This window comes from Molothrus aeneus, unplaced genomic scaffold, assembly GCF_037042795.1.
Source record: "Molothrus aeneus isolate 106 unplaced genomic scaffold, BPBGC_Maene_1.0 scaffold_30, whole genome shotgun sequence".
Taxonomy (NCBI): domain Eukaryota; kingdom Metazoa; phylum Chordata; class Aves; order Passeriformes; family Icteridae; genus Molothrus; species Molothrus aeneus.
Genome location: NW_027098964.1, coordinates 3,031,787 through 3,048,806, shown reverse-complemented (window position 1 = coordinate 3,048,806; position 17,020 = coordinate 3,031,787). Strand labels below are relative to the sequence as shown.

At 61.3% G+C, this 17,020-nt stretch overlaps 1 protein-coding gene across 1 annotated transcript; it reads left to right on the top strand.

The window, feature by feature from the left end:
• The first annotated feature begins 627 nt into the window (after window positions 1–627).
• SRPK3 (SRSF protein kinase 3) lies at window positions 628–16,543 on the top strand. The gene is made up of 16 exons (XM_066570238.1): window positions 628–658; window positions 1,618–1,675; window positions 2,639–2,757; window positions 2,837–2,945; window positions 3,081–3,168; window positions 3,250–3,337; window positions 3,458–3,564; window positions 5,485–5,644; window positions 6,592–6,617; window positions 8,310–8,421; window positions 10,850–11,086; window positions 12,431–12,531; window positions 13,651–13,758; window positions 14,350–14,419; window positions 14,911–15,003; window positions 15,732–16,543. Exons 1-16 carry the CDS (start codon window positions 628–630, stop codon window positions 15,914–15,916), a joined length of 1,692 nt encoding a protein of 563 aa, XP_066426335.1. The 3' UTR covers window positions 15,917–16,543.
• The last annotated feature ends 477 nt before the right edge of the window (window positions 16,544–17,020 follow it).

Below are 17,020 nucleotides of genomic sequence, written 5' to 3'. Positions count from 1 at the left end.
CGGATGAACCTCGGCTGATTTTTTGTGGGGGGGGGGAAGAGAAGATGAAGATGATGATGATGAAGATGAAGATGGAGAAGACCCCTCCTCAAAATGACTGGGGGAATGCTGGGGGAGGGGCTGGTTTGTTTTTTTTTTTCTAGGGTCTCCTCTTTCTTCCCCTCCCTCCCCCCTCCCCTCCCCCCAAACCACCGTGGGATTTTGCTGTTTGGGGGATGGGAAAGGGGGGGGGGCAAAAAAAAGGGGGCGGGGGGAGGGGTCCTCACTCTGCCCCTCCCCCCTCTCCCGAGTATCAGCACCTGGGGGGGGGAGGGGGGGGAAGGGGGTCCGGGGGTGCTGCCCCCCACATCCCCCGCACCCCGGTATTAAACTGATGCCCAGCAGCCCCCTGGCCCCGTCTGTTCGTGGGGGGCTCGGCCCCCTCCCCCACCCCCCCGGACAGGCACTGGGGGGGTCCCCAGGACCCTCAGGGGGGTCCCCAGGCCCTTAGGGGTCCCTGGGAAAGGAAGGGGGGGGGTGTGGATTTGCGATTTTTGGGGGTCGCGCCGCGATTTTGGGGATCCCGGGCCTGGTTTTGGGGACTTCCGTGTTTACTCCGCGGTTGCCGTGGTGATGCGTCGCGCTCGGATGACGAGATGGTGGCGGCAGCCAATCAGCGGTGAGGGCGGGAATGAGGGGGTGGCGTCACTTTAGGCGCGCCGGGACGGCAGCGCTGCCTGACCCAAGCGATATCCTGGGGGTTTGAGGGCTTTCGGGGCTCTGCGGGTGCTGTCGCGATACAGAAAGTATCGGGGGGGGTTGGGTCTCGTTATATCGCGATAAAGCGGCGCGGGACCGCCAGGCGGCGTCGCGCTAGGCCGCGTTTCCATGGCGACAACGGGGCGTGGTTAGAGGCGTGGCCAGTACCGCATGGTGGCTTCTCATTGGTCGGTGGGCGGAGCTCGTGGGATTGCTCCGCCCCTTTCCCCGGCCGCCAGGGGGCGCCACGCGCGGAGAGGGGGCGAGCGCGGGGAATGGAGCTGCGCGGGGGGCCCGGTGAGGGGCGGGGGTCTGAGGGGAAAATGGGGTTTGTGAGGGAAAAAATGGAGTTTGTGAGGGGAAAAGTGGGGTTTGTGAGGGGAAAAATGGGATTTGTGAGGGGAAAGTGGGGTTTGTGAGGGGAAAAATGGGGTTTGTGAGGGGAAAAATGGAGTTTGTGAGGGGAAAATGGGGTTTGTGAGGGGGAAAATGGGGTTTGTGAGGGGTGTTCTGAGAGGAAAACGGGATTTGAGAAGGGAAAATGGGGATCCTGGGGGGGATCCTGAGGGGAAAATGGGGTCCCCTAGCAGGGGGGAGGGGGAGCGTGAGGAGGGTCCTGAGCATTTGGGGGAGGCACGAGGGGAAAATGGGGGTCCCCTATGATGGGAAGGGGAATGTGAGGAGAAAATGGGGGTCCCTCAGGGGAAATTGGAGTCCTGAGGATTTTTGGGGGATTCTGGGGGTCCCTGAGGGCACATTTGAGAGTTGGGGGACGGTGGATTTTGGGGCTGGGGGCACACGGTGGATTTTGGGGTGGGACACAAGGGGGTCTGTGATACTGTGCCCCCCCACCCCCTGACCCCCAAATCCCCTCCTCAGATCACGTCAGGAGAAGGAGAAAACGCAAAAAGGACAAAAAACCCAAAGCACCCCCAAGGTGAGGGGGGGGGGGGGTCAGCGGGGCCACGACCCTTACCCAGAGTGGGGAGGGGGTCACACGCACACGAGCAGAGCCCCCCTTTTTAGGGGATGAGGGGGGGGACATTCCGAGCTGCCCCTCCCCCTCCAGGGCTATTTTTAGCCCCGCGGGGCCGGGGGACCTTGAGGTCATTTCTATTTTGGGGGGGTGATGGCCCAGAATGCCCCGCACCTGCCCCCCCCCCCACAGCTCGGGGGGGCCTCTGGGACCTCCCAGCGCTCCCCTGGGACCATTCCCGGCTCCTTTGGTGCTGTGGGATCCCCCCCGCCCCAAGCATGGGGGAGACCCCTGAAGGGACCAGGTACGGGGGGAGCAAAGAGGAGACCCCCGAAGGGAGCAGATTTTGGGGAGGGGGTGGTAGAGACCCCCAAAGGGAGCAGGTACGGGGGGGGCAAAGAGGAGACCCCCGAAGGGAGCAGATTTTGGGGAGGGGGTGGTAGAGACCCCCAAAGGGAGCAGGTACGGGGGGGGCAAAGAGGAGACCCCCGAGCCGAGGGGAGCAGATTTTGGGGAGGAGGGGGGCAGAGAGGAAACCCCTAAAAGTTCCAGATTTGGGGAGGGGGTGGCAGAGAGGAGACCCCTGAAGGGAGCAGATTTTGGGGAGGGGGTGGCAGAGAGGAGACCCTTGAAAGTTCCAGATTTGGGGAGGGGAGGTGGTAGAGAAGAGACCCCCAAAGGGAGCAGATTTTGGGGAGGGGGTGGCAGAGAAGAGACCCCCGAAAGTTCCAGAGGAGACCCCTGAAGGTTCCAGATTTTGGGGAGAGGGGGGCAGAGAAGAGACCCCCGAAAGTTCGAGAGGAGAGCCCCGAAGGTTCCAGATTTTGGGGAGGGGTCCAAAGTCGGGCTGTGCTGGGCGCTGGGGGTCGCTGGCCCGGCCATGGGGGGGGGTCTCAGCTTTGCTGTCCCCCCCCATTCCCTCAGGACCCCCAGCCCCCCCGGCGAGGCGTCCCCAGACCCCCCCCCGGCGCCGCCATCGCTGCCCGAGTCCCTGCTGGGCTCCGACGAGGGCGAGCAGGAGGATCCCCGCGATTACTGCAAAGGTGGGGACGCCCCGCTCCTTTCGGGGCTGTTCTGGGGGGGTCCCCAAACCCCAGAGTGACAATTCCGGCCCCTCCCCAGGCGGGTATTACCCGGTTCGGATCGGGGACCTTTTCCACGGGCGCTACCACGTGGTTCGCAAGCTGGGCTGGGGCCATTTCTCCACCGTGTGGCTCTGCTGGGACCTGCGGTGAGTGCGGGGACACCCTGAGGGTGGGTGTGGGGGGTTCAGGGTTAGGTGGGGGCTCCCCTGGAATTTATTGGTTTGGTTTTTTTTGGGGGGCGGGGGGCCGGGGGTTCCCCCCCTCTGCTTTCCTTTGGGCAGGAGGAAACGTTTCGTGGCGCTGAAGGTGGTGAAAAGCGCCCCCCAATACACGGAGACGGCTCTGGATGAGATCAAACTGCTGAAATGTGTGAGTGCCCCCGACCCCCCCAAACCAGGGACCACCCCACAACCCCCCAAAATCCACCGCGTGACCCCCCCCGCGCCTCAGGTGCGGGATTCGGACCCCAGCGACCCCAAGCGGGAGAACATCGTGCAGCTCATCGATGACTTCAAGATTTCGGGCGTCAACGGCGTCCGTATCCTTTTTTGGGGGGTCGGGGGGGGGGGTACCCCGAGGTTTTTTGGGGGGGGGTGGGGAAGGTCCCAGGGGTCTTCTGGGGGTTCCTTGACTGCCCCCGCCCCGCGCCCCCCCCAAGATGTTTGCATGGTGCTGGAGGTGCTGGGGCAGCAGCTGCTGCGCTGGATCATCAAATCCAACTACCAGGGGCTGCCCCTGCCCTGCGTCAAGAGCATCGTGCGGCAGGTACGGGGGGGGGGGCCCCCAAACCCCTCCCTGGGGCTTCACAGAGACCCCCAAATCCCCACAGAGCCCCCAAACCCCCACAGAGCCCCCAAATCCCCATAGAGCCCCCAAACCCCTCCCTGGGGCTTCACAGAGACCCCCAAAACCCCACAGAGCCCCCAAAGCCCCACAGAGACCCCCAAATCCCCACAGAGCCCCCAAATCCCCATAGAGCCCCCAAACCCCTCCCTGGGGCTTCACAGAGAGCCCCAAACCCCCACAGAGCCCCCAAAGCCCCACAGAGCCCCCAAATCCCCACAGAGCCCCCAAACCCCTCCCCGGGACTTTACAGAGACCCCCAAATCCCCACAGAGCCCCCAAACCCCTTCCTGGCATTTCACAGAGACCCCCAAATCCCCACAGAGCCCCCCAAATCCCCATAGAGCCCCCAAACCCCTCCCTGGCACTTCACAGAGACCCCCAAACCCCTCCCTGGGGCTTCACAGAGACCCCCAAATCCCCACAGAGCCCCAAAGCCCCACAGAGCCCCCCAAACCCCTCCCTGGGACTTTACAGAGACCCCCAAATCCCCACAGAGCCCCCAAACCCCCACAGAGACCCCCAAACCCCTCCCTGGGGCTTCACAGAGCCCCCCAAATCCCCACAGAGCCCCCAAACCCCTCCCTGGGGCTTCACAGAGACCCCCAAATCCCCACAGAGCCCCCCAAACCCCTCCTTGGGGCTTCACAGAGACCCCCAAACGCCCCAGATTGCCCCAGATCCCCACAGAGCCCCCCCAAATCCCCCCATATCCCTCCCTGGCACTCTGGGTGGGCTTCACAGAGACCCCCAAACCCCCATAGAGCCCCCAAATCCCCACAGAACCCCCAAATCCCCCCATATCCCTCCCTGGCACTCCGGGTGGGCTTCACAGAGACCCCCAAAGCCCCATAGAGACCCCAGAGCCCCCCAAACCCCTCCCTGGACCCCAAATGTGCTGCCCAGAGACCCCCAAACCCCTCCCCGGGATTCTGGGTGGGCTTCACAGAGACCCCCAAACCCCCACAGAGCCCCCCAAACCCCCACAGAGCCCCCCAAATCCCCACAGAGACCCCCAAATTCCCCCAAACCCCTCCCCGGGACTCTGGGTGGGCTTCACGGAGACCCCCAAAGCCCCCCAGAGCCCCCCAAACCCCTCCCTGGACCCCAAATGTGCTGCCCAGTGACCCCCAAATCCTCCTGGCTCCTCCATTCAGTGTGCTCCTCCTCGTTTTGGGGTGCCCCCCCAGATTTGGGGTCGCTCCCCCGGTTTCCTGATGTCCCCCCCAAATCTGAACTGTCTCCCCCGTTTTTGGGACATCCCCTGAGATTTTTATTCCCCCCCCCGATGTTGGGGAGCCCCCCTCGATTTGGGCTGTCCCTCCCCAATTTCAGCTGTCCCTCCCCGATTGGTATGTCCCCCAATATTTGGGGTTTTCCCTCCAGATTTGGGGTTTTCCCCCCTGATTTGGGGTTTCCCCCCCGATTTCGGGGTTCCCCCCACATTCAGGCTTCCTTGCCAGATTTCAGATTCCCCCTCAGATTTTTAGATTTCGTGTTTCCCCCCCCCCGATATTTTGGGCTTCCCCTCCCGATATTTTGGGGTGTCCCCCGCGATATTTTGGGCTTCCCCTCACGATATTTTGGGCTTCCCCTCCCGATATTTTGGGGTGTCCCCCGCGATATTTTGGGCTTCCCCTCACGATATTTTGGGGTGTCTCCCGCGATATTTTGGGCTTCCCCTCACGATATTTTGGGCTTCCCCTCCCGATATTTTGGGGTGTCCCCCGCGATATTTTGGGCTTTCCCTCCCGATATTTTGGGGTGTCCCCCGCGATATTTTGGGCTTCCTCTCCCGATGTTTTGGGGTGTCCCCCGCGATGTTTTGGGGTGCGGTTGCAGGTGCTGGAGGGCCTGGATTACCTGCACACCAAGTGCAAGATCATCCACACGGACATCAAGCCCGAGAACGTCCTCGTGTGCGTGCCCCAGCCCTACCTGAGGCACCTGGCGGCGCAGGCGGCGCAATGGGCGCGGGGCCGCGGCCCCCCCCGCGGGGCAGGTACCCCAAAATCGCAGCGAGAGTGGGGGGGGGGGACACCCCGAAATAGATCCCTGGGGAGGGGACCCCAAAATCACGGCGATAAATGGGGGGGGACGCCCCAAAATACAGCCCGGAGGGATAAAGGTACCCTGAAATAGATCCCTGGGGAGGGTACCCCAAAATCTGCGGGGGAGGTACCCCAAAAACCACAGCGATAGATGGAGGGGGGGACAGCCCAAAATACAGCGGGTACCCCAAAATAGATCCCTGGGGAGGGTACCCCAAAAAACACAGCGATAGATGGGGGGGGACACCCCAAAATACAGGGAGTAACCCGAAATAGATCCCCCAAAATCCGTGGGGCAGGTACCCCAAAAACCACAGCGATAGATGGGGGGGACACCCCAAAATAGATCCCTCGGGAGGGTACCCCAAAAAACACAGCGATAGATGGGGGGGGACACCCCAAAATACAGGGGGTAACCCGAAATAGATCCCCCAAAATCCGTGGGGCAGGTACCCCAAAAAACACAGCGATAGAGGGGGGGGGGGACAGCCCAAAATACAGCAGGGACCCCGAAATAGATCCCTGGGGAGGGTACCCCAAAATCTGCAGGGCAGGTACCCCAAAATATATCCCTGGGAAGCCCCAAAATACATCAATGATGGGGGTGTACCCCAAAATCCATCCCCTGGGAGGCAGGGACTCCCCAAAACCTGTCCTGGAGTGTAGGTGACCCCAAAATCCACCCCAGGAGTGCAGGTGAACCCCAAAAATTCATCCTGGGGTGCAGGTGAACCCCAAAATCCACCCCGTGTGCAGGTGAACCCCAAAATCCACCCCGTGTGCAGGTACCTGTTGATGCCCCCCCAAGACCAGGTGTGCCCAACCCCCCCCCCCGCTCAGGGGGTCCCCAAATCCCCACACCTGGGCTGACCCCGCCCCCACTCCTGTCTGTCCACAGTGAGCTCAGCACCGCAGGAGGAGCCCGTGAGTGGCGCTGCACACCTGGGTGTGCTCACACCTGGGGGGGTGTGTGTGTGTGTGTGTGTGTCCTTGCACACCTGTGTGTGTGTGTGTGCTCACACCTGTGTGTGTGTGCTCACACCTGTGTGTGTGTGTGTGTGTCCTTGCACACCTGTGTGTGTGTGTGTGTGTGTGTGTGCTCACACCTGTCTGTGTGTGTGTGTGTGTGTGTGTGCTCACACCTGTCTGTGTGTGTGTGTGTGTGTGTGCTCACACCTGTGTGTGTGTGTGTGCTCACACCTGTCTGTGTGTGTGTGTGTGTGTCCTTGCACACCTGTGTGTGTGTGTGTGTGTGTGTGTGTGCTCACACCTGTCTGTGTGTGTGTGTGTGTGTGTGTGCTCACACCTGTCTGTGTGTGTGTGTGTGTGTGTGTGTGTGCTCACACCTGTGTGTGTGTGTGTGTGTGTGTGTGCTCACACCTGTGTCATTGCACACCTGTGTGTGTGTGTGTGTGTGTGTGTGTGTGTGTGCTCACCTGTGCCATTGCACACCTGTGTGTGTGCGCGTGTGTGTGTGTGTGCGTGTCCTTGCACACCTGTGTGTGTGTGTACTCACCTGTGTGTGCTCACCTGTGTGTGTGTGCTCACCTGTGTGTGTGCTCACCTGTGTGTGTGTACTCTCCTGTGTGTACTCACCTATGTGCGTGTGTGTGTGTGTGCTCACCTGTGTCCTTACACACCTGTGTGTGTGTACTCACCTGTGTGTGCTCACCTGTGTGTGCTCACGTGTGTGTGTGTGTGCTCACACCTGTCCTTACACACCCGTGTGTGTGTGTGTGTGTGTGTGTGTGTGTGTGCTCACCTGTGTGTGCTCACCTGTGTGTGTGTGCTCACTTGTGTGTGTGTGTGCTCACCTGTGTGTGCTCACCTGTGTGTGCTCACCTGTGTGTGTGTACTCACCTGTGTGTGTACTCACCTGTGTGTGTGTACTCACCTGTGTGTGCTCACCTGTGTGTGCTCACACCTGTGTGTGTTCTCTCACCTGTCCTTGCACACCCGTGTGTGCCCTCACACCCGCGCACGCTCCCCTGTGAGCCCCCGCATGGTTTTGCACGCACACCTGTCTGCCCTTGGCCCCCCTAAATCACAGCTCCCCCCATCTAAGGACCCCCAAAACCGAGGGAATTCCACCAAAACTGAGGGAATCCCCCCAAAACTGAGGGAATCCCCCCAAAACTGAGGGATTCCCCCAAAATCTACCCCCCGCACCCCCAGGAGCGGCTGTCCCAGGATCCCCCAATCCTGGAATTCCCCAAAATCGAGGGAATCCCCCCAAAACCGAGGGAATTCCCCCAAAACCGAGGGATTTCCCCCAAACTGAGGGGATTCCCCCAAACTGAGGGATTCCTCAAAGTCGAGGGAATCCCCCCAAAACCGAGGGGATTCCCCAAAATTGAGGGATTTCCCCCAAAACCGAGGGAATCCCCAAAACCGAGGGGATTCCCCAAAATCGAGGGAATCCCCCCAAAACCGAGGGAATCCCCAAAACCGAGGGGATTCCCCAAAATTGAGGGATTTCCCCCAAAACCGAGGGAATCCCCAAAACCGAGGGGATTCCCCAAAATCGAGGGAATCCCCCCAAAACCGAGGGAATCCCCAAAACCGAGGGGATTCCCCAAAATTGAGGGATTCCCCCCAAAATCCGTCCCCTCCCAGGAGCGGCTGTCGCGGGCTCAGCGGCGGCGGCGGCGGCGGCGACAGCGGCGACAGCGACAACTGCTGGCAGAGAGACTGCGGGAGCTGGAGCGGCTGCGCGACAGCGACACCGGTCAGTGCCGGGGGGGGGACACCGGGGGGGACACTGGGGACACCGGGGGGGGACACTGGGGACATTGGGGACACCGGGGGGGACAGCGACACTGGTCAGTGCCGGGGGGGACACTGGGGACACCGGGGGGGACACTGGGGACATTGGGGACACCGGGGGGGACAGCAACACCGGTCAGTGCTGAGGGGGGGGGACACCGGGGGGGACACTGGGGACATTGGGGACACCGGGGGGGACAGCGACACTGGTCAGTGCCGGGGGGGACACTGGGGACACTGGGGACACCGGGGGGGACATTGGGGACACGGGTCAGTGCGGGGGGGGACACCGGGGGGGACACTGGGGACAGCGACACCGGTCAGTGCCGGGGGGGACATTGGGGACACCGGGGGGGACAGCAACACCGGTCAGTGCTGAGGGGGGGGGGACACTGGGGACACCGGGGGGGGACATTGGGGACACCAGTCAGTGCCGGGGGGGGGGGACACTGGGGACATTGGGGACACTGGGGGGGACAGCGACACCGGTCAGTGCCGGGGGGGACACTGGGGACACCGGGGGGGGACAGCGACACCGGGGGGGACACTGGGGACAGCGACACCGGTCAGTGCCAGGGGGGGACATTGGGGACATTGGGGACACCGGGGGGGACACTGGGGACACTGGGGACACCGGGGGGGACACTGGGGACATTGAGGGGGACAGCGACACCGGTCAGCGCCGGGGGGGGGACATTGGGGACACCGGGGGGGACATTGGGGACACCACTCAGTGCCGGGGGGGGACGACACTGGGGACATTGGGGACACTGGGGGGGACATTGGGGACACCGGGGGGGGACACTGGGGACAGCGACACCGGTCAGTGGCGGTGGGGTGACATTGGGGGGGACATTGGGGACATTGGGGACACCAGGGGGGACAGCGACACCGGTCAGCTCTGGGGGGGGGACATTGGGGACACGGGTCAGTGCCGGGGGAGACATTGGGGACATTGGGGGGGACATTGGGGACACTGGGGACATTGGGGACACCGGTCAGTGCGGGGGGGGGACATTGGGGACACCGGTGGGGACCCCCAAGACCAATTTGGGGTCCCTGGACCAGTTTTGGGGAGCCCCACGAGGCTTTGGAGCCCCAGAAATTTGGGGTGGGAATTTTTGGGGTGAATTTGTGTGTGTTTGTTTTGAGGGGGGGATTTGAGGTGTGAATTTTTGGGATGAATTTTTGGGATGTGAATTTTTGAGGTGAATTTGTTGGGGGTGTGAATTTTCGGGGGAATTTTTTGGGGTGAATTTGTTGAGGGGGGTTGGTTTGAGGTGTGAATTTTCGGGGTGTGAATTTTTGGGGGGTGAATTTTTGGGATGTGAATTTTTGGGAGGGAATTTTTGGGTGTGAATTTTCGGGGTGTGAATTTTCGGGGTGAATTTGTCTGTCTGTCTGTCTGTGTTTGTTTTGAGGGGGGGATTTGAGGTGTGAATTTTTGGGATGAATTTTTGGGAGGGAATTTTTGGTGTGAATTTTTGGGGTGAATTTTTGGGTGTGAATTTTCGGGGTGTGAATTTTCAGTGTGAATTTGTCTGTCTCTGTGTGTTTGTTTTGGGGGGGGTTTGAGGTGTGAATTTTTGGGATGTGAATTTTTGGGAGGGAATTTTTGGTGTGAATTTTTGGGAGAGAATTTTTGGGGTGAATTTTTGGGGTGAATTTTTTGGGGGGGGTTTAGAGTGTGAATTTTTGGGATGGGAATTTTCGGGGTGAATTTTTGGGAGGGAATTTTTGGGTGTGAATTTTCGGGGTGTGAATTTTCGGGGTGTGAATTTTCAGTGTGAATTTGTCTGTCTCTGTGTGTTTGTTTTGGGGGGTGGTTTGAGGTGTGAATTTTTGGGAGGGAATTTTTGGTGTGAATTTTTGGTGTGAATTTTTGGGATGGGAATTTTTGGGATGGAATTTTCGGGGTGAATTTTTGGGATGGGAATTTTCGGTGTGAATTTTTGGTGTGAATTTTTGGGAGGGAATTTTCGGGGTGAATTTTTGGGAGGGAATTTTTGGGATGGGAATTTTTGGGATGTGAATTTTTGGGATGGAATTTTCGGTGTGAATTTTTGGGAGGGAATTTTCGGGGTGAATTTTTGGGAGGGAATTTTTGGTGTGAATTTTCGGGGTGAATTTTTGGGATGGGAATTTTTGGGATGTGAATTTTTGGGAGGGAATTTTCGGGGTGAATTTTTGGGATGGGAATTTTCGGTGTGAATTTTTGGAAGGGAATTTTCGGAGTGAATTTTTGGGAGGGAATTTTCGGGGTGAATTTTTGGGAGGGAATTTTTGGTGGGAATTTTTGGTGGGAATTTTTGGGATGGGAATTTTCGGAGTGAATTTTTCTGTTTGTTTTGAGGGGGGGGGGGGTCTCAGGTTTCTCTTTCCTCCTCCAGAAACGCCCCCGGAGCCCCCGGAGGAGTTTGGGGGGAGCCCCCCGAGCGGGGCCTCGTCCTCGGGGGTGCACACGCTGCCCGCGGGGGGGGGCGGCTCCAGCGATGGATTCTCGGGGGGCTCCCCGGGACCCCCCCCCCGCCGCCCCCCCAGCCCCAGCTCGGCCTCAGATTCGCTCTTCACCCCCACCTCGGGCTCCCTCATCTCGGGGGGCTCCGAGGGGCTCCCCAAAACCCTGGGTCAGTGGCTGGGGGGGGGTTGGGGGGGGTCTAGAGGGGGAATTTGGGGGGAATTTGGGGTTGGGGAGGGGTCTAGAGGGGGAATTTGGGGGGAATTTGGGTTGGATTTGGGGGAAATTTGAGGTTGGGAGGGGCATTTTGGGTGGGGCTTTGGGGGGAATTTGGGGTTGGGAGGGGCATTTTGGGTGGGGGTTTAGGGGATATTTGGGGTTGGGGGGGCTCTAGAGGGGGAATTTGGGTGGATTTGGGGGAATTTGAGGTTGGGAGGGGGAATTTTGGGCGGGGGTTTGGGGGAAATTTGGGGGGAATTTGGGGTCTGGAGGAGGATTTTGGGTGGATTTGGGGGGAAATTGGGGTCAGGAGGGGAATTTTGGGTGGGGGTTTGGGGGAAATTTGGGGGGAATTTGGGGTCTGGAGGAGCATTTTGGGGTGGATTTGGAGGATATTTGGGGTCTAGAGGGGCATTTTGGGGTGGATTTGGGGGAAATTTGGGGTTGGAGGGGCTCCAGAGGGGGAATTTGGGTTGGATTTGGGGGAAATTTGGGGTTGGGAGGAGCATTTTGGGTGGGGCTTGGGGGGAATTTGGGGTTGGGAGGGGCATTTTGGGGTGGATTTGGGGGATATTTGGGTTTGGGGGAGGGTCTAGAGGTGAAATTTGGGGTGGATTTGGGGGGAATTTGGGGTCAGGAGGGGCATTTTGGGTGGGGGTTTGGGGGGAATTTGGGGGGAATTTGGGGTTGGCGGGATCAAGAGGGGGAATTTGAGTGGATTTGGGGGGAAATTGGGGTCAGGAGGGGAATTTGGGGTGGGGGTTTGGGGGATATTTGGGGTCTGGAGGGGCATTTTGGGCGGGGGTTTGGGGGGAATTTGGGGGGAATTTGGGGTTGGGAGGGGCATTTTGGGGTGGATTTGGGGGATATTTGGGGTCTAGAGGGGCATTTTGGGGTGGATTTGGGGGATATTTGGGTTTGGGGGAGGGTCTAGAGGGGGAATTTGGGGTGGATTTGGGGGGAATTTGGGGTCGGGAGGAGCATTTTGGGTGGGGGTTTGGGGGATATTTGGGTTTGGGGGAGGGTCTAGAGGGGGAATTTGGGGTGGAGATTTGGGGGGGGCGGTTTGGTTTGGGGGGTGTGGTCTGGATGGGGAATTGGGGGATTTTAGGGTTGGGGGGGTCTGGAGGGGCTGCTTGGGGTTGGGGTGGGAATTTGGACTGGGGACACTGGGGGGCACTGGGGGCACTGGGGTTACTGGGGGGCACTGGGGGGGCACTGGGGGGGCACTGTGGTTACTGGGGGGCACTGGGGGTCCCAGGTGTGTCCCCAACGCCCCCAGTGTCCCCTGCAGGTGAGGGGGGGCTGCCGGGGGGGCAGGAGAACCCCCTGGACCCCCGAGCTGCCCCCAGGCTGCGAATCAAAATCGCCGACCTGGGCAACGGCTGCTGGGTGGTGAGACTGGGATGGACTGGGGGGGACTGGGAGGGACTGGGATGGACTGGGAGGGACTGGGAGGGACTGGGATGGACTGGGAGGGACTGGGGGGGACTGGGATGGACTGGGGGGGACTGGGAGGGACTGGGATGGACTGGGAGGGACTGGGGGGAACTGGGAGGGACTGGGAGGGACTGGGGGGGACTGGGAGGGACTGGGAGGGACTGGGGGGGACTGGGATGGACTGGGAGGGACTGGGGGGGACTGGGGGGAACTGGGAGGGACTGGGAGGGACTGGGGGGGACTGGGATGGACTGGGAGAGACTGGGGGGGACTGGGATGGACTGGGGGGGACTGGGAGGGACTGGGGGGAACTGGGAGGGAACTGGGGGGGACTGGGAGGGAACTGGGGGAACTGGGATGGACTGGGAGGGACTGGGAGGGACTGGGGGGGACTGGGAGTGACTGGGGGGGACTGGGGGGACTGGGGGAACTGGGAGGGAACTGGGTGGGACTGGGGGGGACTGGGGGGGGTCACTGGGGGTGAGGGTTTGGGGGTGTCTGTGTGGGGTTGGGGGGGTTGAGTGGGTTCGGGGGTGTTTTGGGTCTGGGGGGGGGGGTTTCGGGTTTGGGGGTGTTTTGGGTCTGGGGGTGTTTTGGGGGTATTTTGTGGATGTTTTTGGGTCTGGGGGTGTTTGTGTATGTTCTGGGGGTGTTTTTGGGTCTGGGGGTGTTTTGGGTCGGGGGGTGTTTGTGTGGGTTCTGGGGGTGTTTGTGTGGGTTTTGGGGGTATTTTGTGGGTGTTTTTGGGTCTGGGGGTGTTTGTGAGGGTTCTGGGGGTGTTTTTGGGTCTGGGGGTGTTTGTGAGGGTTCTGGGGGTGTTTTGTGTATGTTTTGGGGGTGTTTTTGGGTCTGGGGGTGTTTGTGTGGGTTCTGGGGGTGTTTGTGTATGTTCTGGGGGTGTTTTTGGGTCTGGGGGTGTTTGTGTGGGTTCTGGGGGTGTTTGTGTGGGTTCTGGGGGTGTTTTTGGGTCTGGGGGTGTTTGTGTGGGTTCTGGGGGTGTTTTTGGGTCTGGGGGTGTTTGTGTGGGGTCTGGGGGTGTTTTGGGCCGGGGGGTGACCCCCCCGTGCCCCCCAGCACAAACACTTCACCGAGGACATCCAGACCCGGCAGTACCGGGCCCTGGAGGTGCTGCTGGGGGCGGGGTACGGCCCCCCCGCCGACATCTGGAGCACGGCCTGCATGGTGAGGGGGGCGGGGCTGGGGAGGGGGCTTCTGGGGACCCCCGGGGGGGCAGGGGCTGCCCAGGGACCCCAGGGTGGGGAGGGGGTTCCCATGGATCCCAGTGTGGGGAGGGGGCTTCTGGGGACCCCAGGGTGAGGAGGGGGCTCTGGTGGATCCCATAGTGGGGAGGGGGTTCCCATGGCCCCCAGGGTGGGGAGGGGGTTCCCATGGTCCCCATAGAGGGGAGGGGGTTCCCATGGCACCCAATGTGGGGAGGGGGCTCTGATGGATCCCATAGAGGGGAGGGGGCTCAGATGGATCCCATGGAGGGGAGGGGGCTCAGAGGGTCCCCATGGTGAGGAGGGGGTTCCCACGGACCCCAATGTGGGGAGGGGGCTCAGATGGTCCCCATAGAGGGGAGGGGGCTCAGAGGGTCCCCATGGTGAGGAGGGGGCTCTGATGGTCCCCAGTGTGGGGAGGGGGCTGCCATGGCCCCCATGGAGGGGAGGGGGTTCCCAAGGCCCCCAATGTGGGGAGGGGGCTCTGAGGGTCCCCAATGTGGGGAGGGGGTTCCCAAGGCCCCCCCAGACCCCTCCCCATTTCCCCTCGCAGGCGTTCGAGCTGGCCACGGGCGATTACCTGTTCGAGCCGCACTCGGGGGAGGAGTACAGCCGGGACGAGGGTGGGCGGGGCCACGGGGTGGGAGTGGTCTCTGAGTGGGTGTGGTCTTGACAATGGGTGTGGTATGAGGTAGGCGTGGTCTCGAGGCTGGGTGCGGCCTCGGGGATGGGCAGGGGTGTGGCACATGTGGGCGGGACCTCCCCAACAAGGCTCTAAAAAGGGGCGTGGTGTCTGAGAGCCAATAGGGAGCTAAAGGGGCGTGGCATGAGCCAAGGGGCGTGGCCATTGGAGATGGGGTTTCAAACAAGGGGCGTGGCTCATAAGTGGGTGGAGCCACCATGGTGTGGCAGCCAATGGACTGGGGGGTTGGTCAGGGGGGCGTGGCCAAGTGAACACCCCCGTGTAGGGGTTGGGTGAGGAGAAGGGATTGAACCAGTGGGGTGGGCGTGGCTAAAGGAGGTGGGTGTGGCTAAAGGGGATTGAGCCAGTGGGGTGGGCGTGGCTAAAGGGGGTGGGCGTGGCTAAAGGGGGCGTGTCCGACATTCCCCACAGACCACATCGCGCACGTGATCGAGCTGCTGGGGGAGATCCCGCGGCACGTGGCCCTGGGCGGGCGCTACTCACGAGAGTTCTTCAACCGGCGAGGTGAGGGCGGGGCCAGGGGGCGTGGCCAGGGAGGCGTGTGGCCGGGCGGGGTGCCTGGGGGCGGGGTTAAGGTCTGGGTGTGGCCATAAATGTGTGGTGGGGGTGGGACAAGGTGGGGTTATGCAAATGAAGGAGGGGAGGTGGTGTCATACCCATAGGGGGTGTGGTCATGGGAAAGGGGGTGGGGCTTGAGTTCAGCAGGGTCATGGGGTTTGGGAGAGGGTGGGGTTTGTCATTTATAGCCCCACCCATGAGCCGAGGGGCGTGTCCTGACCACACCCATCATAATGGGTGGGGCCCCTTCAGAATTGGGGTGTGTCCTGACTACCCCCATCATAAAGGGCGTGGTCACATCCTGACCACACCCTTAATTGGGGTGGGGTCCCCTCTGAATTGGAGGATGTCTTGACCACACCCTTCATTAGGGCGGGGCCACAGTTTTGGGGCATGTCTTGACCACACCCATAATGGGCGGGGCCACCTCAACATTGGGGCATGTCCTGACCACACCCATAAGAAGGGGTGGGGCCACCTCATCATTGGGGCGTGTCCTGATCACACCCATAAGAAGGGGCGTGGCCACAGCTTTGGGGCATGTCCTGACCACACCCTTCACAAGGGGCGGTGCCAGGATCCTCCCTTCCCCACCCCCTGCTGGGTTTGCATGCATTACCCACGGGTGGGCGTGTCCCCCCGCCGGCCCCGCCCCTGACTCCGCCCCTTTCCAGGTGAGCTGCGGCACATCCGGCACCTGCGGCCGTGGGGGCTGCGGGCGGTGCTGCAGGAGAAATACGAGTGGCCGCGGGGGCCGGCGGCCGCCTTCGCGCGCTTCCTGCGGCCCATGCTGGCCTTCGAGCCCGCCCGGCGCGCCACGGCCCGGCAGTGCCTGCAGCACCCCTGGCTCCGCCCATAGCCCCGCCCCCGGCCCCGCCCACCGCCTCAATAAACCATGGGGGTGTTTATTGGGGGGGTCCCATGCTGGGGGTCACAGCCCAGAAGTTCCTGCAGCACTCCTGGCTCCGCCCCCAGCCCCACCCACCGCCTCAATAAACCACGGGTGCGTTCATTGGGGTGTTCCATCACGGCCCGGCAGTGCCTGCAGCACCCCTGGCTCCGCCCATAGCCCCGCCCACCGCCTCAATAAACCACGGGCGTGGTTCATTGGGTGTCCTGGGGGCCATGGCCCGGCAGTTCCTGCACTATCCCTGGCTCCGCCCATAGCCCCGCCCACCGCCTCAATAAACCACGGGTGTCTTCATTGGGGGTCCCATGCTGGGGGCCACAGCCCGGCAGTGCCTGCAGCACCCCTGGCTCTGCCCATAGCCCCGCCCATAGCCCCACCCACCACCTCAATAAACCACGGGGGTTCAGGGGGTACTGGGGTGTTTATTGGGGTCCTGTGGGGGGTTCGTGGTGGCCCTGAGGTGTTTATTGGGGTTCTGTGGGAGGTTTGGGGGGCTCCTGAGGTGTTTATTGGGGTTTTATGGGTGCTCCTTGTCCTGTGGGAGGTTTGGGGGTTCCTGAGGTGTTCATTGGGGTCTTTTGGGGGGGTTCGTTGTGGTCGTGAGGTGTTTATTGGGGTCCTGTGGGGGTTCCTGGGGTGTTCATTGGGGACTTTCGGGGGGTTCGTGGTGGTCCTGAGGTGTTTATTGGGGTCTGTGAGGGAGTTTGGGGGCTCCTCGGGTGTTTATTGGGGTTTAATGGGTGCTCCTTGTGGTCCTGTGGGAGGCTTGGGGGTTCCTGGGGTGTTTATTGGGGTCCTGTGGGGGGTTCATGGTTGTCCTGGGGTGTTTATTGGGGTCCTGTGAGGGAGTTTGGGGGTTCCTGTGGTGTTTATTGGGGTCTTTTGGGGGGGTTCGTGGTGGTCCTGAGGTGTTTACTGGGGTCCTGGGAGGGAGTTTGGGGGTTCCTGAGGTGTTTATTGGGGTCCTGGGAGGGAGTTTGGGGGTTCCTGAGGTGTTTATTGGGGTCCTCTGGGGGGTTTGGGGGTTCCTGAGGTGTTTATTGGGGTCCTGGG